At 32.4% G+C, this 22,032-nt stretch overlaps 5 protein-coding genes across 8 annotated transcripts in view; 2 read left to right on the top strand and 3 right to left on the bottom strand.

The window, feature by feature from the left end:
- Positions 1 to 4,054: 4,054 nt before the first annotated feature.
- LOC113397610 (SUN domain-containing protein 3-like) lies at positions 4,055 to 7,785 on the bottom strand. The gene is made up of 4 exons (XM_026636026.2): positions 7,457 to 7,785; positions 6,327 to 6,479; positions 4,742 to 5,028; positions 4,055 to 4,444 (listed from the first exon to the last, which is right to left on the bottom strand). The coding sequence occupies exons 1-4, from the start codon at positions 7,640 to 7,642 to the stop codon at positions 4,147 to 4,149; spliced, it is 924 nt and encodes a 307-aa protein (XP_026491811.2). The 5' UTR covers positions 7,643 to 7,785; the 3' UTR covers positions 4,055 to 4,146.
- Positions 7,786 to 7,901: 116 nt separating this feature from the next.
- On the bottom strand, positions 7,902 to 11,873 carry LOC113397244 (eukaryotic translation initiation factor 3 subunit M). Its single transcript, XM_026635516.2, has 7 exons — positions 11,691 to 11,873; positions 11,336 to 11,515; positions 10,287 to 10,381; positions 9,992 to 10,207; positions 9,581 to 9,846; positions 8,750 to 8,893; positions 7,902 to 8,375 (listed from the first exon to the last, which is right to left on the bottom strand). The coding sequence occupies exons 1-7, from the start codon at positions 11,733 to 11,735 to the stop codon at positions 8,161 to 8,163; spliced, it is 1,161 nt and encodes a 386-aa protein (XP_026491301.1). The 5' UTR covers positions 11,736 to 11,873; the 3' UTR covers positions 7,902 to 8,160.
- Positions 11,874 to 12,891: 1,018 nt separating this feature from the next.
- Positions 12,892 to 15,349, top strand: LOC113397308 (elongator complex protein 4). Its single transcript, XM_026635600.2, has 7 exons — positions 12,892 to 13,156; positions 13,229 to 13,264; positions 13,379 to 13,494; positions 13,733 to 13,970; positions 14,133 to 14,401; positions 14,639 to 14,873; positions 15,210 to 15,349. Exons 1-7 carry the CDS (start codon positions 13,045 to 13,047, stop codon positions 15,299 to 15,301), a joined length of 1,098 nt encoding a protein of 365 aa, XP_026491385.2. The 5' UTR covers positions 12,892 to 13,044; the 3' UTR covers positions 15,302 to 15,349.
- A 25-nt stretch (positions 15,350 to 15,374) lies between these two features.
- Positions 15,375 to 20,961, top strand: LOC113397309 (CD151 antigen). Its single transcript, XM_026635602.2, has 5 exons — positions 15,375 to 15,700; positions 15,792 to 16,010; positions 16,473 to 16,655; positions 18,606 to 18,803; positions 19,313 to 20,961. The coding sequence occupies exons 1-5, from the start codon at positions 15,644 to 15,646 to the stop codon at positions 19,628 to 19,630; spliced, it is 975 nt and encodes a 324-aa protein (XP_026491387.1). The 5' UTR covers positions 15,375 to 15,643; the 3' UTR covers positions 19,631 to 20,961.
- Positions 20,289 to 22,032, bottom strand: part of LOC113397357 (neurogenic protein mastermind-like) — a 28,792-nt gene continuing 27,048 nt past the window's right edge. For all 4 annotated transcript variants that reach the window (XM_064219554.1, XM_064219565.1, XM_064219570.1 and 1 more), the window contains exon 9: positions 20,289 to 21,973. In XM_064219554.1, coding sequence (XP_064075624.1) covers positions 21,623 to 21,973 — 351 coding nt within the window. In that variant the 3' untranslated portion in view covers positions 20,289 to 21,622. The remainder of the gene's footprint in view (positions 21,974 to 22,032) is intronic.

Raw genomic sequence — 22,032 nt, 5'->3', positions numbered from 1 at the left:
CATTAACGAATATTAGAAAACTTCATGTTGCCGATTTACACGCTTGTCTTACCATTGCCACTTCGACACATCTAAATCAGCGTAATTTCTCATAAATATGTTTATGTATTAGATATATTTATATTTTTTAATTATATATTTCAAACAGTAAGATGGACTAGTAAATGCCCCGCCGTCCATGCCGTAAACAATATTAAACGTACCTTACAAAGTGAATGCGCCAATCTTAGGAAATAATATTAATGTTATATCCCTCGGGCCTGTAGTTACAGTGGTTTACTCCCTCTTCGAACCGGACAAAACAATACTACGTATTGGTGTTTGGTAAATTAATATGCATATGATAAGTGTGTAAACTCTACTATTATAAGGTACCTCTGCAGCCGGGCTTGCAGAAATCCCTATCATCAAATGAATACAATATAAGGTTAATCACTACATATTATAAAACAAAATCGTTTCCCGCTGTCTCTACTGACTGATTTTGATGCGGTTTTTTTAATAGATAGAATAATTCAAAATTCTTCAAAAAGTCTTCAAAAAGTCCGCGATGTTATATGTCTATCTCTTAGGGATAGCCCACAACAACCATTTTTTATCCATTTTTACGAGAAATAATGGCTTAAATACGAAGCGATGTTAATCAATAGGTACAGCATTAATCCTTATCCAATTAAGTACCTTAAATACATTGTGCGTTTAATATAGATCAATGTGGCGATTTCGAAAATATTTATTTAAATAATAGCATGTTATTTAAATGAATATTTTCGAAGATATTACAGATTTAAAATGCAGGAACATAGTGGTTTGTATTGTCTAATGACAAAAAAGCTGTGAACGTTGTATATAAATTATAATAGTCTGTAATAAATTTAGTATCAGCATTGCGCCCGTGCGAAGCTGGGGCGGGTCGCTAGTACTTTATAAATAATTGAAAACACTACAAGCTAAGTATCGACAAGTTAGAACTCGGATTTTTATTTTTTTTACACTATTTAGATTTTAATAGGTCAACATAGCGCGTGAACACGCAGTTTAAAAATGTACATACATGAAGTGTTTTAATTATACATATTTAATCAATAATCAATTTGTCTATAATTCTAGAATATCAATATTTTAAGCGCGCCTAATCAAATATACTACGTCCTTTTTATGCTATTATACGTGTAAGTACGTAGTACGAGTAGGCTTCGCATTCGATTCTCAAGGATTTATGACTTATTATTAGAATTCCACTTTCACCACAAATAATATTGTCACTCGAACGTTATTGCTATGGTAACATATATCATATCTCTTCGCAGATACATATATGTAAAAGTATTGATTTGTCACAACGTTAAGGCTAATAAATACATAAAACAGCTTAAGTGATACAATCGCATTTGCGTTGGTCCCGTTTTGCTTTTGCAATATTAGTTAGAACGTACTTGTTTATTTTATTTAAGCTCTTAAATTCGACTGTTTCATGATCGTTAGATCTTGGTAAAATTTCATTCAACTACCCAAAACATTTACATAGAATTATGTCGATCAACCGAAACGTATACCCTATATAAAAATGAAAGTATTGATTAAACATTAACAACAACAAAGTTTTTAAAAATGTCTTGTAATGTTACTAAAACTACTGAATAAATAATGCTTATAGTAAATAAAAATAAATTTTATTAGTATATTTTCGAACAAACTTATTATATTTTCATGGCATGTATACGAGTTTGTTTTTAAATAATGATATTAAAACAATATCTGCGATTTTAAATAGGCGTATTTTTTGCTATATTCATGAGTAGGTAATATAGCAGAAAGTACGCCTAACTTTAAATTGTAATTTTATTTGCAGAAAACATAAAAAGTAAAGTAGAAACCTATTTATTTCCCAATGCTGAGGAAAGACCTCCACACCCTTTTAAGGCGAAGAATAACAAGAATGAATACTATGTAAAATAATTCTTAACTTCATTTCAGGAAATGAGACTTAATAGTAAACCGTCTTTACTATGAAAAATTAAATCGATTTCGAATAACAAATTGTTTATAAGAAACGGGTTTTCCTAAACCTCTTTAAAATCAAAATGGGCAGCGAATCTAAAGTTGACGTTCTATAACCTCTTTCTTTTTTAAGTCAGTTAAAGGACGTATAATAAGCAAATTATCTAATTCTCTATCTAGCACTAAAGCACAAAAATATGTGTTTTTATTTTAAGATCGAAGGCATATAATAAAATATTTAGTCTTTGATTATAAATAAATAAAAGAAATAAATAAATGATTACATCTAAATAAATAAATATAAATTATTCGAAATATTCTCATTATTTTTAATCTTTATTAAATTAAATCTGCGATTACTTGTTTTCAATTCATTAATAATTTATAATTAAATTTTTTAGAATATCTTGGTAAAAATGAATAGGAGACAAAATGGAATATATTTTTTGTGGCCATTGCCCGTCTATTATTTATTTATTTAACGATATATTATCCTTTCACATGTCCGTCTGTGCATTGCAACCAGGCCTCTATACAAAAAGGGAGCCGTCGGTCAACCCATTAGCTCAGACGCACTGCGGGGGCTCATGATGAGTTTGCTCATGTTAATTTATGTACTTTTGTTGCTTTGTACAATAACAATAGGGACATTTTATAGCATTCGGCTGCCGGACAGCCAGATTAACTTCTATGCGCGCTTTCGGCTTTCACTCGTTTTGTGCAACAACACAACAGTCAAACAGGCACCTGGCAATAATACATTTAATGTCATGGAAACGAAAAAATACTTTTTTTTTACCCAAATAGTTTCACTTACCTGCTTTTAATTCTTATAATCAATTTTGATTACATTTCGGGGGATACAAGATGGATAGAAGAGATACTTATGGTCTTTATGGAAGCTCGTCTGAGAACCATTTACGAGTAATACATCTTAAACAGCAATTCCTGACACTGCTCGGTTTCATTTAGAAATATGGCTAAGCCAGTATAATCACATGCATAAGGCACATACCATACCTATCCTACTGTTGGCGGCGTTATTGTAAATAATAGTTAAAATCTCTGAGTGCTAATATCTACAGTTGGTGGTGATCAATTTCTATTATTCATTCGCCTACTTGTTATATAGTTTTTGAAATTGCCTTAAGTACTTTGCCATAACTTTATTATGATGATGTTCTCGTGGTCAATATCATGACGGCGGACAGCTGTGCCGCCATAGTGATGGCGGCACAGTTAGACACACTAACACCTTTGTCTATTACACGGACGATCGTAACGACACTATCGGCAGATTCATCGGCCGAGCGGCGGGTGTTTCAGAAAGCACCATCCTACAACACAGCCTCAAGACATCTATACATAAACGCGACATGAGAGTCGCCGATGCTGTACTCTCTCTCAACGAGCACGGAGGAGGGCTCGCTGGATTGCAGTAAATACGATTAAAAAAAAACTACTACATACAGTATTTTTTATATATTATCATATATTATTTATTATGGATTAAATATATATTATTTTAAAAGGAAAAAAGAAGTCAGTGTGGGCCACGTATTCCAAGAAAACGACAAGCTCAAAGTCCAACGAAGATCTGCTGATGTTCAGTAAAAATATAAAATACCGCCAAAATTTATAACATTAAAATGTAAATAAAGGCACGGGCAACTGTGAGCTCGTGGATGTTGTCAATTAAATTTTAAAAAAAAGACGACGATCAGCGGAGGTTAGCCAACTACATAGAATATTTTACAGCGCAAAAACATAGAATATTTACAAAAACATAAACACTGATGCGCTCTGTACATACTCATAATCCGATAGGACCGATGTGCTGGACCAACGGTTTTACTAGTTCCAAATGGTTTACGTGAGGCACGGGAGTGCTACACTGACTTTCTAATTCCGGATCACTTTTGAGAGTTTCTTGACAGATAAACCCAATGACTTCTTGGCCCTAACCACATTTCGAATCAGTACAGTACAGTACAGTACAGTGTCATCTGCAGGCAGCTTATTGATTAGGTAAACCAAGCTAAACCAAGAAGGCGCTTGAAGTTTTTCACATTAATAAATAAAAGCTTGGTACTTTATCTTAATTTTATTGTACATCATCTTAAAAGCAAAAAAAAAAATATATTACTATTCATTTTCAATAAGTAAATCATCATCCTTCACAAGCCTGTGTGATCCATTTCCTGATACTAATTCACCATGAATTCTCACACGATACACGCAAGTATACAACGAGTGGCCCCAGTTCGAATATATTTTTATACGAATCAAGTTGTATCCTTTAACTGAATTATGCAATACTTCGAAATATTGTATAGGCTTCCCCTCTCTTTCGTATTCGAATGTTCCAAAATCAAACGGATAAGGATCTCCTCGATACTCTAGTCCTTCGATTTGAAACAGCCGTGGTGCTGATGATATTTCCCTTTAAGAAATAATCATAGGTTCCTTATTGACTTGCAAGATAAAATAAAAATTAAGAAAATATAGGTTAAATTAAGATATCTGAATAAGGCAAAAACATTGGTATAAATTATCAGTCTTTGTAAAAAAAAAGCAAATTTACACAAACAAAAACATATCTCATTTCTTTCAAATGCTAAGTAAACAACTTTTTAGTATGTCTATTTGTATTTGAATTAACTATTTTGTTTTTTAAGTTTTTGCAAATACTAAAATAACACTAAGAAATTCAAAAACAAAAATATAAAAAATTAAGTACCTGGTAGGTGAAATATGAGGTGGTATATGTTCGAGACTAATGCCGGTTACATGAACTGTTCCAATTAATCGTATCGTCGCCTCTCCTCGAGCTCCTTTGAATGCCCAACATTCACCGGGCAGTGTTCCTGGTCTAATGATAGCACTGGCTCCGAGACAATCGCGACAAAGCAAGGAGCTGATGACGTGTAACATCCAACCGACTGGAGATTCATAAATGACGTGCTCCAATGTATCGCCAGTGTCTATAACGCGAGCCCCAGCTGTCTCCAATGCGTAATCAGCCATCTTTTGAACATTTAAAATTGGTAAATTAGAACCAAAGTTCCGTAGTTAAATAAAAAAATCCTAATAAAAATAATATATTTTCAATTGGTCACTATAAATTTTTTTAAGCAATAGTTTCATCTTTGTCGACACAAACTAATAAAATTTAAATGTCCTGAAGATAAACTTCCATTCTAAGTCAAGCTACCTGCACCTGTAGTACCGTGTAGTACACAGGTTACTATTATATAAAGATCTAGTATCCGCCCGTAGTTTCTAGCCGTTAGGTGTAAGGGTTAAAAAAGTAGCCTACGACCTTCCTTGTCCTCTAATAGAAGCTTGCTTTATAACAAAATACATTAAATTTGGTTCTGTAGTTTGTCCATAAAAGCGCGACAGACAGACAAAGTTACTTTCACATTTATAATATTATAGTATTAAAGTACATATAAATGTTTCGGGAAATATGAGCACTGTCCTGTACTAATTTATATAACATTTACCTATGTTATATACAAAGTTAAAATTGTTATGCGTTAATTATTATTATTGTTACAAAAGGCATTATTTTAATTCAATTCTTAGTTTAATGGCTTTTAGTTGTGGGCATTATTTTAAGCTGAATCTTTTTTTTAATGTCACCCAATTTTGCAAATCTTAAGAAAATCTGGATATAGTAAGCATAAAAATGGCAGAGTAAAAGTATATTAAGTATGTAAAGAAACCGATATTATAAAAAAAAATTAAAACAATAGGTTAACGAATCTTTCCTCGAAGTACACGATAAAATCGGTACAAGCTGTAATCAGACTAAGAATCCTGGAATCGTATAAGCTGACAGCGCCTAAATAAATAGCTATGAGACCAGTTTATTACCGATAAAGTTAATATTAAACGAATTTTAACATAAATAACAAGTAAAATGTCAAAATCTCCAGTAGATACTTTAAGCATTAAATCTTAGTTACTAAGACTACTGTATACAAAATAAACATGCATAATTTATAGATATATCTGCCATGTGACAGTAAATATATTTTAGTATATTCACTTTTAATATAATACCTTTCAAAACTGTTAAAGATATATCTAATGAAATAAAGCAAAATAATATTGCTTTTAAACAAATAGTCTAATGGGAATTTCTAAGTCTACATTCATGTATTTTGTTTATAAAGTAATAAAACTGTGACAATCTCTTTAAGATGTATTAAGTGCCTACAACGATAGGAGCCTCTTGAATGATCTTATAGATGAAAATACGAACTAATAAAAAACTATTCTTTTATCGGTCAAACATTTATATATATATATTTTACCTGACGATCATAGTCCCGCATATCAAAGGAATGAGATAGATGCTGCGAAGGTTCTAGCGCTTCTTTAGCCCTACCGGCTGCCGCTGCAACAGCTGGCAGTACAGAAGAGATACGTTCCATCTCATTTTGTAATCGTTCATGCTTGCGATTTACCTAACAAAGTTATGTTTGTAAAATGCTTAAATATCAAAATGAATACTAAATATGAAATATTTCCTCTTCTCTTACTGAATATTTGTAGCTTATTTCGTTACTCTATTATAGACCAGGTTGGAAAAATTGGAAACAGCTTATGGGGGTTTCTATCGATATTTTTCTAAACTACCAAGAAAACAAGCGTAAAACTTATTTATCCACCTAGGAACAGTTGTGATCCATGTTTTAATTAATCTCGGCCATCTTAATGAATTAGAACGATAATCATATAAAAATTATAAAATGGTAAGATTAATTAAGGATGTATGTAAAATATATCTTTGTCTAACTTTAGCCGATGATTTGAAAGAAATATTTGGGAATAAAAGCCTCATAAAATTGCGTGTTATTCGTACCGGAATTTGACGACATCGAACTAAAATTATAAAAAGTATACTTATGTATCGTAGTCAATGCACGGCCAAATAAAGAATTTTCAGAACTTTCATACATTTTTTATTTTTTTCACGAAAAACCACTGTTGCCGATTCGTTATGGAGTTATTCGTGATTAACTTTTGACGTTTCAGTAGCGTTCTGTGAACTGCTGTTCAGCTCAATACGTCCACGGTATTGGACACGTAAATGTGGCAACGCAGCACTTGACTTGTATTTAAATTTAAATATCAAATTGCATATTAATTTGATTAAAAATCGTAAATTATTAATCAAAATGACATATTTTTTTCATTACAAATTATAAAATGCGAACAGAAATGATTGGGCATTGACATTTCTCCGTGAATATTAACCTTAAAAAATAGATTTACTGTGGATTTGACCTTACATATGTACATCCTTAAAAGCAAGAAGGTATTCATTTGGCGTAGTTTCTTTTCATTATAAATACAGTTTACACTACTTATAAAAACTTACACTATCAATGCGATTAATTTTATAGCCACATTCGAATAATTGCCTAAAAATAGTAACAACCTCTGTAAGCCCGTGAGTTAGTTGCATAACCACATATTTGACATCTGTAAAGTCGCCGTCTAATGCCTCCTGAGAATTCCCGAAATGCATATATACTTGCATTCCGAGTAACAATGTCAGCACCACACAAACAAACGACCGAAAAGTGTTATGAAAATAGCCTTCTGATTCGTATTCATAATCCATGTAGTCACTCTAGTTTTGTACTAATATGTATAGAAAATAGTTTTTTAAAATCGTAGATATTGATTTTGACAACGGTTTGATAGAAGTCAAGAAGGTTCAATAACGAACGTTTACAAACAGTAAGCATGGTAACGAGAACCTTTAAAAAGTTTGCAAGACTGATATGCTGCTCATTTTTTAAATTAAGACTAATAGACAGCAGTAACATTGTTATCTTTAACATGTTTTTATTTTATTTTAGGTCAAAATAAACACATGCTGGGGTTTTCGTACTTTATTGTTTTTATACCAAAACTGCGAAGGTTGTGACAATATATAAAATAACTATTTGTAGTCCAATGTGAACAACTCCAGTCGAGTCCTCCAAACGCACACTCGGCTAAGATTACCGACTTTCATATTGTTATATGTCAATAAAGTAACTTGACTGACAACGGAAGCATTTGACTATAATCGCTTTATTCTCAAAATAGATAAAATATAATACAATAGTAGTACAATATAGTAAGGGTTGGGGCTCAGGGCTTCTGCTGCTGCACGGTGTACTCGATCTGCGCGGCGGCCACGGACTTCATGGATTCGTGCGCGTTTTGCACGTTGGCGCGCCACGCCAGCAGCACGTCGCGCAGCTGCTGCCACTGCGCGTGGCCGAACGTGCGGTGCATGGTGCTGGACACGCGCACCGAGCGCGCCGCCTGGTCCATGCGCGCGCGCACTAGGCGCGTTTTCAGGACTAAATGTTATAAATTTAGGAATTATCACTATTTACCAATTGCATTACAAATAAAATTATATATAAACTAAAGCAATGAGCAATAGAGAGGCTGGGTAGACAGAAGCGAGAGGTCCCACTAACTAATAAGTTTATCTTTGTTACTAAGTTTTGTCTAACTTCGTTCAAAATTCCTTTCATCAAAAGTTAAAAGTTCCTGAAAGCAATGAGACTTCCTATATTCACTCATTGTTTTTTAATTAATGAGAATGAATAATGTGATATTTATAGGCCTTATATAGGCATAGTGTCCTATAAAATTATATAGTATAGCGATACAAACAAGTGTCATTAGCTACTTAAAGCCCGTTTTGTGCTTAATGTTGTAATAATACCTTCGATTATAAAAGCTTCTACATTTTTCTCTTCAATCTGCAATTCGGATATAATTTCGTCAAAAGTTATTTCCGAATTTGATTCCGCCATTTGCATGAAAGACAATATCCTCATCTTCTTTATATTTTGTTCATGATTTAAACCTGAAAATGAAATGAAATCAAATTAACATGTGCAAATACTTATACCTTCAAAGATATGTGCTGGAGATATTGCACAAAAACAAATAAGTAACAACTAATTCAACTCAAAACTTTTTATAATAATAATGATTTATACTCTATTCCAACCATAAAAGGAGAAAAGCCAAACAAACTACATTTGACAGCAAATTGACGCGATATCATTGATCGAGAGCTTGATTAATTTATGATATTCACTATGGATTTCTGAAAAAATGGAGTTTTGAATGTCGAGGAAACTGTTATCGGTATTTTGGAAGTAAAATTAAATTTGATATAAGTAATAGTGTTGTATAATAAATAAAAATATATTAATCATAAACTCTTAGTAATGCACAATAGAGCCAAGTTAATAGCAAATCGCATGAAATACGTAAATCTAAGCTTTGTTTATGTTTATTCCTACTTCGATTGGAATAGGATATTAACATATCAAGGAAAATTTTAATTAATGCAAAACTAATAAACAATTTTTCGGTTGTTGCACTACTATGTCTATTTCATTAAATACCTAATAATGATGATAATGAGAAGATTTACAATTACAAATCAAGAGTACTTATTAGGTACTAATACAAATGATTTATTACATTTTGTGTTTCTATCCATCACATAAAAATATAATTAATTAATATCTCTATATTTTACCTTGAGACTGTACAAACTCCTTATGATTGTTATAAAAAGTTTGGTAACTCGACAATTTTTCCGAAACAAATATAGTAAGCAAGTCATAAATAAGCTCGCCTTCCAAGAAACGCACAGGTTTAAGTGACAACAGTGGGTCCAATAGGAATGTGTTAGGATCGGCAAGAGCTGTTACTATACACTTAATGGCATCCTCTCTTGCATATGAAGCATTTTCATCTGTATAAGTACCAAGTAATTCAATCATCACTTTTGAAGCCAGTTCACTGAAAACATAAAAAATAAAAACTTTTAAATCTTAATCATAATTATACATACTTATAAATCTTAACAATAATTATTATTTTAAATGAATATAATAAGAATGATATTTGCGGAATAAGTGAAGATTTCGCTTTTCAATATATTCACCTGTTTTGGTCTTTTAGCACTTGGTGTAACAGTCTGTAGAGTTTCTGCATTTGTTCATTAGAGGGAGGGCAGCTAGCAAATTCCCTTTTTAATTGATCCACTCCCTTAAATACTTCGCCAACTGAACTTACACGTGCAGCCAACTCAATTACATGATAGTACACATGGTACCGCAGAGGAGAATTTGCTTCTAAATTATTGTAGAGGCGCCACAAGCTAAATTGTAAAAATAATGTCATTTTAATATTACTTTTAATATGCTTCCTATGATATTATTGATATTTTGTATACATACGATTGTAATGCAACCACACCAAGTTTTGGTCCAGGAGATTTAGTTAGCCTTTGACTAAATGCCAGGATAAGGTTTTCTCCTCTCTCCAATGGAATCTAAATATGTAATCAAATAAAAAATTAGGCTAAGCCCTAAATAAGATAAATAAAAATCATTCATGGACTTAATCAAGAATTCTTAATAAATTAACAGAAAGATCACACTAATTCTACTTCATATGCAACTATCCAAAGGAGGAAATTATTATATTCTTTTCATACTTTAATTAGGTGCAAATGTGATTTAGATGTTTGAAGAAGAATATCAGATCATAAAAAATATCATATAAACTTTTAGATCATACTCTTGATAAAACATATTGATCTCAGTATGATTAAGTATAAGCAGGAGGTTCCTTTTTATTCGCTCTCAATTTAATATAGATCTATTCACTTCAGTTTAAACAAAAATCTTAAAATCAAAGGTAATCATATAATATATTAGAATTTGAATTTAATGTAGTATTTACTCTGATGTTAATCGTCTTATGAATGACACTCAATACTAATGAACAAAAATGGTTTAACATGAAGGGGCACCCCTTCATGAGCTAATAAAACTATAAACAATATCTATATTGGTTCAATAAAGTGTACGCTGTAAGTGTGTAGATGATGAACAATAATTATGATTACCCAGTAAAAATTATCACATCAAGAACTAAGGTGCAGTGCAAGTTTTGTTTTAAGTTATTATTTGATTATTCTCTTTTTTGTACACAAAACTAGACACAAAAAGAAAATCTTGTTATAAATAAATGTACTAAAACAGACTTCACACAAAAAAGGGATCTCTTAGACATATAGTCTTTAGATTTTACACTTGTGTAAAATGTTATGTGTAAAATAAATACATACAATGCATGCCTTTTATACTAAGTTTTCTTTGACTTGTATAATTATTATTTTTTTTGGTATGTTTAATATTGTAATAACCAATTAGGTATCCCAAAGAAGAAGAATAATATTAAAATTTGTATTATATTCCATTGAAGACAAAAAAATACTTACTGAAACCATAATAGACACAATACTGTTTAGAATAGCTTCAATATCAGCCTCATTATTCTCTTTGAAGCACACATCACAAACTCCAACTATTTTGTGCAAATCATCTTCAATGCCTTTTGGAGACTTCTCCTCTGATATTTCAGCGCCAAGACTTTTGAAATATTTTCTTAATTCTAGTGCCTAAAATTAATAAATGAAAATAAATCGCACATACATTTTGATGATGATAAAATATTTTGTAAAAGAAAATCTTTTATTATTCTGGAAGCATTCTACTAAATTGTTTTCATTAGAATTATTTCACATACGCCAAACATTTAAAACTCTTGTTAAGGTTATGTTCACGTGAACTTACTTGATCTTCAAGCGATATGTCCATAAAAACCGCTGGCCCTTGCATTTTTGCTTGTAAATACTTTAATTATTGTGTTATTGAATTATTTACTTAAATTCCACCGCAAAATACAGTTTCAGCATTTATTTGTACGTGTGCCACCAAATCGCTTATGATAGTGACAGTCGACAGAACTGATAGATGCATAATTCATAGATATCCAAAGAGTATACAAACACTATGTTTGATTTAATATGTATAGCGACCCCTAGTCATAGATATATATTATGGAGAGTAGGGGTAAGGAGAAATAGAGAAGTATCTGATATAACATAAGAACTAGCCAAGACAGACCTTAGGCTACAATATATTATCCTAAGTTATGAGAAGAAATGATATTTTATGTAGTTATAAATAAATTTCAGGAAAGACCATTGAACTTGGCACCCATTTAGACCTTACTTCTTTTGTCGTTGAAGTCAACAACCAAGGTATATATCATAATATCGGACTTGGCTCTCATTTTTACGTGTATGTTTTTGATGGGATTTACTTATTCACAATATATTCTGTAATTACTAAGGCGATATTTCTGATGTATTTCAATTATTTTTAAGAGGACTAGGATATTTAACACATGTTAATGAATTAATCGAGCTTGGCTAGCCAGTACCTATTTCTTTAATCTATATTACGTTTGATGTCTATGTTATTATACACCTAGACATATATTGTCCTTTTTTTTTTTTTTTTTTTCTCGCTGGAAAAACGCGTTACGCGCTTCCCCCACGTGATGGAAGGTGGGGGGGTGTGTGGGACTCCCCGGAGCCCTGGACGCCGAGTGCGCCCAAGTACGCCGGGTTTACCCACTAAAAAACCAGCGGTACCCTCTCCGTCTTTCGGCGGGCGCCACGGGATCGCTTGCGCATGCTACCGTGACGACATATATTGTCCTAGATCAACCATGTAATTGTTGATGAATATAAAATTTGTGAAATAGGTATATTAAGATTGATATTTAAACTATAGGTTATTTTATTGCCTGCAATCTTCTTTTTACTCGTATAAAATAAGTACCTGCTATAAAAACTTTTTCTTCAATTATAACGATACTTCAATTCGATTAACTTCTCTTCGATATCGATTTATTCAATCACAACAATTGACGATTATTGAGAATTGACATTGGCATATTATTTATTTACAATTTACAGTGTCAAACTCAAACTCATTCCACAGTTTACACGTAAAAAACGTGTATTAAGAAACAAAAAATTTAATATCTTCATTTTTCAATCTGTTTACTATTCATAAGCACTCCAATTATATTTTAAAAGTACTGTCGAGGTATTTTAAATGGAATAGCTTATTCAAAATGACAAGTTTTCATAAAAAGTCTCTCTCTCTTTCAAGTATTAATGGAACAAAATTAAAAAATAACCTTCCTTATATCTCAAGTGGTATACCATCATTAGATTTTATTATTGGTAAGATACAATACATTATATAAAATTGATGTTTTAATAAAAAAATATAATTTTACTATGTTATACTTTTAGGAGGAGGATTACCTGTCGGCGGTATTTTTCTTGTAGGTTAGTATTTTATAATTTCGTCTAAATTTTTAATATATGTCATCCAATACTTACATATATGAAATTGATTTATAAATAAAATAAATATGTATCTGTTTTAATATGATTTTTCAGAAGAAGATGTTCTAGGCAGTTATAGTCGCGTTCTAACAAAATACTTTCTTGCTGAAGGTGTTGTGTGTAAGCATGACCTGTTTATTGCATCAGCTGACGAAAATACAGAAGAAATAGTATGTACTATTGATATAATTAAGAATTATAAAACATACATAGAAATGATAAAGTTAATTTATATTTTGTTAAATTTTAAATCTTGTTATAATGAAACCAATAAGAAACAATAATAGATATCTAAAAAAATTATGAATTAAAAATCTTATTTGAATATCAATTTCCTAATTTAAAAATTATCTAAGCAAGATGAATACTAATTGAAAATGTCTTAATAGAATATAATTGTTCTAATAGGTCAAAGAACTGCCTCAAGTGTGCACAGTACCTTCTGATGAGAAAGTCAATGAATTATCAAGTAGTGAGATGAAAATTGCATGGAGATATGAGGGACTTGGTCAAGTGGAATCTTCATTTGGTAGTAATGCAAACTTTGGTCACAACTTCGATCTGAGCAGACACATCGGCATTGATACAATAAACAATTGTAATATCACACATTGTAGGCTTGAACAAAATGAAAATAATTTAAATAGTGAGTATTATTTACTATATAATATAGTAAAGATAAATAAATATCTGATATTCCTGTTGCATATGGCTATGTACATTAATAATTTTGAGGCTAATAAGAATAAATGCTGAAATTAATATGAAATATAGCTTAAAACATTATTGATAATGATTTTTTTTACAGGCTTTAAAAATGATCTTTACTATACCCTTTTAATAAAAATTAAGGAGGGCCTCATAAAAGAAGAGTATAACATTAATAGTAAAAATAAAAATATTCTCCGTGTATGCATTCAATCACTGGGGTCACCTGTATGGATGGCAATGGATTGTGACCATGATACAAACATTACTTATGGACAAGATCTTTTAAAATTTGTATACTGTTTAAGAGTCCTACTCCGCAGTACAAATGCAGTAGGGTTTATTACAGTTCCTTCACACTTATTTGATGTAAGTGATTAACAGATTTGTATTTTATTTAAAAAATTATGGCAAGCATTACAAATATACTTTAGCTATGTTATGTTTCTTATTGTATCAAAACTGATTTTACATTCAAACGAATACACAGCTTAACTAATCACTCCCAAAAGAAAAATTATTGATAAAGCCATTTAATACTATTAGAGCATACTAATACATAGTGTTTCATATGAAAATAAAACTTAAACATTTTGTTTTTATTAGGATGATCGCATCATGAAAAGACTTTTGTATTCAGTTGATAATGCAGTAAGAATAGAATCATTTGCTGGATCAAGCAAAGAAACAAATCCTGTATACAATGAGTATCATGGTCTTTTTCACATAACAAAGTTGTCTGCTGTTCATTCGCTGGTCCCCTTTATACCACCAAGTCTAGACCTAGCTTTCAAATTGAGAAGGAAGAAATTTGTCATAGAAAAACTGCATTTACCACCAGGTATTCATTTAAGCTCTTATTATATAATGCCGAAATGTTACTATTATAACATGATTCTAAACTGAAGATTGCAGGTTCAAACCTGGCCAAACTCCTTTGAATTTTCATTTGCCTAATTTGTGTTTATTATTAATATTGTATATGGTTATGGAAAACTGTGTGCATTCACCAAGTGGCATTGATCTTATATGGTGGAATAAGCTCTAATCCATCTGCCCAATAAAGACGGAAGTTTTTGCTCAAATGTGCAAAATGATCTGGAAGGCTTTTATCCTATTACTTTCCTTTAACTTTATTTGTTATAAACTAATGGGTGTTTTTAATAACTTATTTCAGAACTTCAAGAATCAAGTGAGCGTGAACAAGATGATATAACAGCAATTCCTAAGACATGTGGTGGATTTAAGAAAAAGGATATCGATTTTTAAAAACTATATTGTTACAATTTTAAAACTAATTAATACATATATTTTTCATATAATACATTTTTTGATTTGACCTATTGACCCATGATTAAAATTTTACATACTAATGTTTAAAGAGTGTAGTTACAAACTGATGTTAAAATAGCTCATGCATTATTTTTAGGAAAAACTGACTTAATTATTATTAGTCACCCCACCTGTTCGACGGAGCGTATCTCCCTAAAACCGGCAAATGTATTCATCGCATATTATTCAACGGCTTACCATAACACGATCACGCGTTGTTAACATATTGTATTTATACTTAGTGACACAGTTTTTATATATTTATTATTAAATTAAATAATGAAAGAAATAGCGAGTGCAAGAGTTTTGTTTGGTTGTTTTAACACCATATTCTTTGTAAGTTAAAGCAAATATTATTGTATTAAAACACATGGAAATATGATTGTTAAAGTGATTTTATTAATTGTTAATATTTCTTCATTGCAAGGGATGTGGGTTTTTAAAAGTGGTCTGTGGATTCCTACTTCTGAGTGATTCTCGAAGGATTCTTCTATCTCGATTGCTTGCGATGCCAGAGGATGGTCTGTATGAACCTCCGTTCTACTACGTCGCTCTCGCGCTCCTGGGAGCTGGACTTATTGTCTGCACTGTAGCAGCTATAGGTGTTTGGGCCACTTACTTACCTGGATACATTATTTTAACCTTCGTAAGTATTTTTTTATGGTTATATCTTTGGTTAAATTAAATAAAACAAATCATATAAGTAAAAAGGTAGCTTTTAATGTCAAGAAATTCTCCGTAGCAACCCGAAACTATATAGTAATGTTTTCATGACCTCCCCTTGAAAGGCACGTTAAGACGTTGCTCCTGCACCTGATCACTAACCGTTCGTGTTAGATTTTTATTTTACTTGCACAAAAATGTAAGAGTACATTGTAGGTATTTATAATGCCTGTACATCTTACCGCAGACCAACGACTTATTTTCATGAGTTTGTTTAACATTGTAATATGGTTCCAATTGCAAGGTTCAAAGGGCAATGTAAATAGCAGACACGCTTAAAATATTTATATTGTTGAACAAATAAAACTGACCTATATCTTAAAAATATGTTTTTTAAAATACTCGCACTATGAAACATAATAACCAGTAAGAGTTTTGCTTCCAGTACTTCCTGATAGTGCTCGGCTTGCTACTCTGCGAATGCGCAGCGGGTGTGTTGGCGGCAATATGGTTGCGGTGTTACGGCATCCAGGCCACCCGCGGCGGAGCGGTCGGCGCTCTACAGAGCTACTACGCAGTACCTGACTTTGAACATTTCACAGCGGCATTGGATTTAGCGCAGACTGAGGTATACACGATTTATTTATACAATCTTTTAAGGTCATCAATAATGTAACGCACATTACATCGGTAATGTATAAGTATTAAGGACTACGAAAATAAGCAACGCACTTGAAGTAGGTATACTTAATTATAATGATTGATTTAGTTACAGATTAATTAAATGAAAAAGTTTAATAAAATAAATAAACGGATAATATTACACTGAATGTTCTATTAAAATTGTCCAACACTACTGGTGGCTTTGTCCATAGATATATATTATTAATATAGTGGTAAGCAGTCAATGAATATATTAGTAAATTATTGTACATTCAGTGTAATATTATCCGTTTATTTATTTGCTAGCTAGCCTATTATTTATTTATACTAGCTGCCCGACTGTCTCAACAGTGTGGAATAAGATACTTTTGATCAGATTATTTTTGTTGTTATAAATAATCTTTTCGCACTACAATCGCCAATACAATCTAAATCATCCAGGGAAACACAAAAATCAAAAAATCAAGTCGACCCAGCATTTTAGGAGTTCAGTGATATACACACGTAGAAAAAATTATATATATAGTAAAAAAATCCCCTGATTTTCAACTAAGCTATAGGTACATAAAAATAAAGAGTTTTAAATAAAAACGTAACAAACGCCGGAGTGTTTTTATGTTCGCGGAATGGGGCATATAGAGGGGACATAAAAAAAATCCTTTTAAATATATTCACCTGCAAGACGCATACATTTTTCAGATCTTTCAAATAATTTATTTATAACCTCATAAAAAAATATCATCAAAATACGCCGAAACTGCATCCTCAGCATTGACCTCATCATCGGTGGTAAATTTCTTACTCCATAGCTCTTTTTTCATTTTTAGAAATAGGTAGTAATCACTCGTGGCCAGGTCTGGACTGTAGGGCGGGTGATTCAAAATATCGCAGCATACCTAAAGCAAGGCAGCCAACGCAACGTGGCTCTTGTGGACGAGCGCGTTGTCGCGCAGAAGCAGCACACTTTTTGTCAATTTTCCCCGACTTTTCTCTTTAATGACTTTTTTAATCGCTCTAATATTGTAGCGTAGTATTCTCCGGTTATAGCAACACCTTAATATTTACAATCGATTAATAATATTCATTCAGAGTGCCAAAAAACCGTTGACATGAGTTTCCCAGCTGACTGTGACACCTTAAACTTCTTGGGAGGTGCCCTTTTTATGCCACTGCATGGAGTCTTGTTTCGACTCAGGTTAAAAATGATGAACTCAAATTTCGTCTCCAGTAACAATTAGACTCTATACACCATCCTTGTCTCCGTTGCAGAGGTCCCAAAATGTACGTGAACACTCAGGCGCTGTTGTTTTTGCGGCAGCTTGAGCATTTTCGGCACCCATCTTGCGCTGACCTTAGTCGTGCCAAGATGATCATGCAAGATTTTTAAAATGGTTATATCGGATACTCCAACCTTTTCTGCTAATTATATTATAATCGAACATCGTCGAGTAGAATTTTCTCAACTTTTTGGATAAGTCACGTTGATGCTTCTGCCCGGCCTCGGATCGTTTACAAGTGATTTCCTTCCTTGTATAAATAAATTGTGCCACTTGTACACCATGGTTTTTCCTGGGCAAGAGTTGCCATAATCCGATGACATCTCATTCAATATAGTAAGGAACTTTATAACGGCACGATATTCGATATTTTCCTTATTTCATTTTTCACTCCCGATTATATTGCTTGGTTGACGATAGTTCAAAGAATAATTGTTTAATAACAATGAAACCTCGTATTTATACTAATTATGAGTCATTGAACACGTTACGATCTTAAAGAGCTTAATCACCCCCCCGCCCTCCAACACTCTCATTCCGCGAACATAAAAATGCACCCTCGTATAGTGCAAATAAATGTATTTAATTATACCAATCGAAATGTTAACTTATTTACTAATCAACTATTAAACTTTCAGTTGCAATGCTGCGGCATGACAAGTGCACGCAACTACGACATGTCGTTGTGGCAGCTGCGACGTCTCGGCCCGCGCGGTATGTCTGTACCGTTCAGCTGTTGCGTGCAGACCGAACACGTCTCCTATCTCAACCCCGCGCCGGTAAACCAATCACGCTGCCAGGAGGTGCAGCCCATTCCGCAATTCAGACATGTGCATGTAAGTTTGTTTCTTCTTAACTTTATCACGAGTTATAATGCATTACATATATGCAAAAATGTTTAATGTTGGTGTAACTGACATTTATATACATTAATTCAGAAATAAAATTATTAATTTTATTTAGATACACAATATTGTGTCAATATAATTTCACTATTGACTACTTTAAAAAAAATTGAGCGGTCTCTTTTACAAGATGTAGTTATTTACAAACATTATATATTCAATTTAATATTTTAGTCGTAATTTGCGTCTCAGACAACAAGTGGATACTTAATCTGGATCTTAATCGCAAGTCAGATCAGTGAAAGCACCATTTACTTTTCTTGTAATTTATTTTATGGTCGGCAGGGAAGGTAAGCTTCCGGAGGAAACCCACCCCATTTTAGAGTGTGGAGAAACTTATTTAGTGCTTATAGCCTTCTTCTTCAAACGAGAGAAGGCATCTGCCTAGCTACTTAACTTTTATAGTTAAATTACTTTACTATTATATTGTTTAATTCCAGGGTTGCCAAACAAAACTGGAAGACTGGTACCAGGAGCAATATTTCGTATTTATGTTAGCATTGTTTGTAGTCGCCGTCTTCAAACTGGCCATATTATTAGGTACTGTGTTTTCATGTATTCAACTCAAAAAAAGCAAGCAGGAGAAGCATTTCTTTACGTTAAAAAGTATGCAGAATAAATCGAATGAAAATATTTACGAACGCAATGTAAGCTTACACGATGAACCGATAACAGCTAAATATGTTCAACCAAATAATTTTTACAGTCCCCGTGTACGCAATCCGAGGATTTTCAACAAGCCCAATGAGATGGTATGAGAATTAGCCGCGGAGATAAATGCTTTAGAGAGGAAGTTAGAGACGTTCTCGGATATTCTGTATAAACACCAAGCCGACTCTATTATGTGGTGATAAATGTGTAATCTTTTCCGCAACCAAATGCTTTATAAAAGCATAATTTTGTAATTCTTATTTTTTCATAGGTTAGTACGAAATAGTTTCGCCATATCCGTCTGTCCTTCGTTCAGTATAATAGTTATAATTTACGAGCTCTATGCTGGAAATAGTTTTTCAAGTTATCGTGCTTTTTGAATCAATCTATTAATCGTAGATTTTCAAGAAACTTCGTTTTATAGATGATTAGATAAATGTACTCATTTAAAATAAAAAAGCAATTAAATCTACGGTAATTGTGCCCTAGATATGGACTTGCTCAACAATAAATACTCTAATTATTATTATGTACATAACTCGGCTAAATCGGAAGTGCCATAACTATGTACAAAATATTTAGGACAAAAGCTTTAAAATCGATCAAACAACTTCTTTCACTGACATTAATCTACACCTCGTATTGTAGATTTCGCCATCTCTAAAGTTTTATCTCCGTTTATTTATAAGGAATTATATTATAAGTAAAAGACTGTACCTAGATTGTAAGATGTTATGAAAATAAGTGTATAAAATGAAAATCATGTTTCAATAAGTAATATTATTTTCAAAAGAACATTCAAAAATTGGTCCTAAAGTTAAAACATTGTTAACAATGGCTCTGGAATGTTTCTATCATTCATAAATGGATTTACAGTTGTAACAGAGAGCTAATGTTTCATTTTACGAAATGTTTGTCCATTTTATAAAGGAATAATAGGTGCATTATACAAAATCATACGTTTTTTCTTATTTAGCTATGCTTTTTTAATTAGAATATAAATTTTAATGCCATCTAAAATTGTAAAATGTTCATAATGTATAATATACATATGTATACGATAAGTTAATTTTAATAACATATTGACAGAACTTGTTGAATAAAGGTAAAAAAGAAACCAACATTCTGAATATTCCAGAATCCCACAAACCCTACGTGATACATGAGATCCTTAACAATAACAATATTCTATTCATAATAATTGATTCTATTTTAACCTACAGACCATTGAGACCGACATCACAGTATAATCTACTAATTACATCTTAGGTACAGGAATGACCTTAAAATAAACTTAATTAATAAAATTTACATTTGCACTATAAATTAAAATAGATTGGGTCGTTCACAGGCGGAAAATGAAACCTCGCTAACAATCTTGAACCCGACTGAAGAGACATCAATCGTATAAATAATTACAAACACAATTCCAATAACTCAGCGCCTGCTTAGTGACGAAAGATTATCAGCAAGGTTTTAGATGGAGGTCCAGAAAACAATAAACTATATTGTAATGTCAATTTACCTCTATTATAATATTACAGACGTTATAAATGTATTGCAGCAATTTATGTCGCCATTTCGATAAATAAATTTATAAGCGTGTAAATAAAATCGTTGAAATGTCTTTTGTGCTATTTACTTATATTAATATTTGTAATAAATATACATAGTATATAAAGACTACTTCGCAAAAAATGAGGAAATTAAATATCTCACAAAGATAAAATTAAGTCATGTGAGAATATTCCGCTACTAATTTTAATTATTTTAATATTCTATAAACAACCTTACTATACAATATTTTTACAAACGAACTATGCATGAACAACCATAAAAACTATAAACTCTAAGAAATGGAATTCTTTTAGAATAAATATAGTTTATATAAAACAATGTATCAGAAATGTTTAAAAAACATCGGAAGAACCGCGGCTTCGCCACGTTATCTGGTTGAAAACTTTGGTCACAATTAGTTGCACGTTGGTCGCGAGTTAATGTAATATGAGGACATCGACGACAATGAGAGAAAATGACAAGACATCGATCGACCGCATGCCGGGTTCATCGGCATTCGATCGGGCATCCTATCGAGCCACTCATAGGATATCGTTGAGGAAGGAGTTGTCCAGCGAGTTGAGCAACTCCTGAGCGGTGAGGTTGCTGGCGTCCGTGGAAGGCATGTTATCGAGGAAGTCGAGATTGAAGTCTGCAGTTTGTCCGGTGAAGGAAGACGCCGAGTGAAGGGAGGAGAAATGGTGAGGGTTGTTTCCGTTGCCCTGCATGGGTCCGTTCTGAGACATGATGGAGTTCTGCATGGCGTTGGTCTGCGCGTGCATGGGCTGCTGAGTGGGCTGCATGGGCTGCATGGGCGCGTGCGCACTGAGGCCGCCCATGCCGGCCTGCTGCATGCTCATGCTCTGCGACTGCGACATGTGGATGTTTGGCATCTGGAAGTAAACAATTTTAAGATACTTTAATTTTATGTAGGTAAGTCTTAGTGTGAATT

This window comes from Vanessa tameamea, chromosome 3, assembly GCF_037043105.1.
Source record: "Vanessa tameamea isolate UH-Manoa-2023 chromosome 3, ilVanTame1 primary haplotype, whole genome shotgun sequence".
In the NCBI taxonomy this organism is placed as follows: Eukaryota; Metazoa; Arthropoda; class Insecta; order Lepidoptera; family Nymphalidae; genus Vanessa; species Vanessa tameamea.
This window is presented reverse-complemented; position numbering and strand designations above follow the sequence as displayed.

Coding starts and splice junctions, on each gene's coding strand:
- LOC113397610 (XM_026636026.2), bottom strand. CDS start 7,642: ATGGATTATGAATACGAATCAGAAGGCTATTTTCATAACACTTTTCGG. Junction 5,029..6,326: donor TGCGGGACTATGATCGTCAG/GTAAAATATATA, acceptor AATGTTCAAAAG/ATGGCTGATTACGCATTGGA. Junction 4,445..4,741: donor CCTCATATTTCACCTACCAG/GTACTTAATTTT, acceptor TATTTCTTAAAG/GGAAATATCATCAGCACCAC.
- LOC113397244 (XM_026635516.2), bottom strand. CDS start 11,735: ATGCAAGGGCCAGCGGTTTTTATGGACATATCGCTTGAAGATCAA. Junction 10,382..11,335: donor TTGTGTCTATTATGGTTTCA/GTAAGTATTTTT, acceptor TTACATATTTAG/ATTCCATTGGAGAGAGGAGA. Junction 8,894..9,580: donor GGAGTTTGTACAGTCTCAAG/GTAAAATATAGA, acceptor TTTCATTTTCAG/GTTTAAATCATGAACAAAAT.
- LOC113397308 (XM_026635600.2), top strand. CDS start 13,045: ATGACAAGTTTTCATAAAAAGTCTCTCTCTCTTTCAAGTATTAATGGA. Junction 13,157..13,228: donor ATCATTAGATTTTATTATTG/GTAAGATACAAT, acceptor TTATACTTTTAG/GAGGAGGATTACCTGTCGGC. Junction 14,874..15,209: donor AAAACTGCATTTACCACCAG/GTATTCATTTAA, acceptor AACTTATTTCAG/AACTTCAAGAATCAAGTGAG.
- LOC113397309 (XM_026635602.2), top strand. CDS start 15,644: ATGAAAGAAATAGCGAGTGCAAGAGTTTTGTTTGGTTGTTTTAACACC. Junction 15,701..15,791: donor GTTTTAACACCATATTCTTT/GTAAGTTAAAGC, acceptor CTTCATTGCAAG/GGATGTGGGTTTTTAAAAGT. Junction 16,656..18,605: donor TGGATTTAGCGCAGACTGAG/GTATACACGATT, acceptor TTAAACTTTCAG/TTGCAATGCTGCGGCATGAC.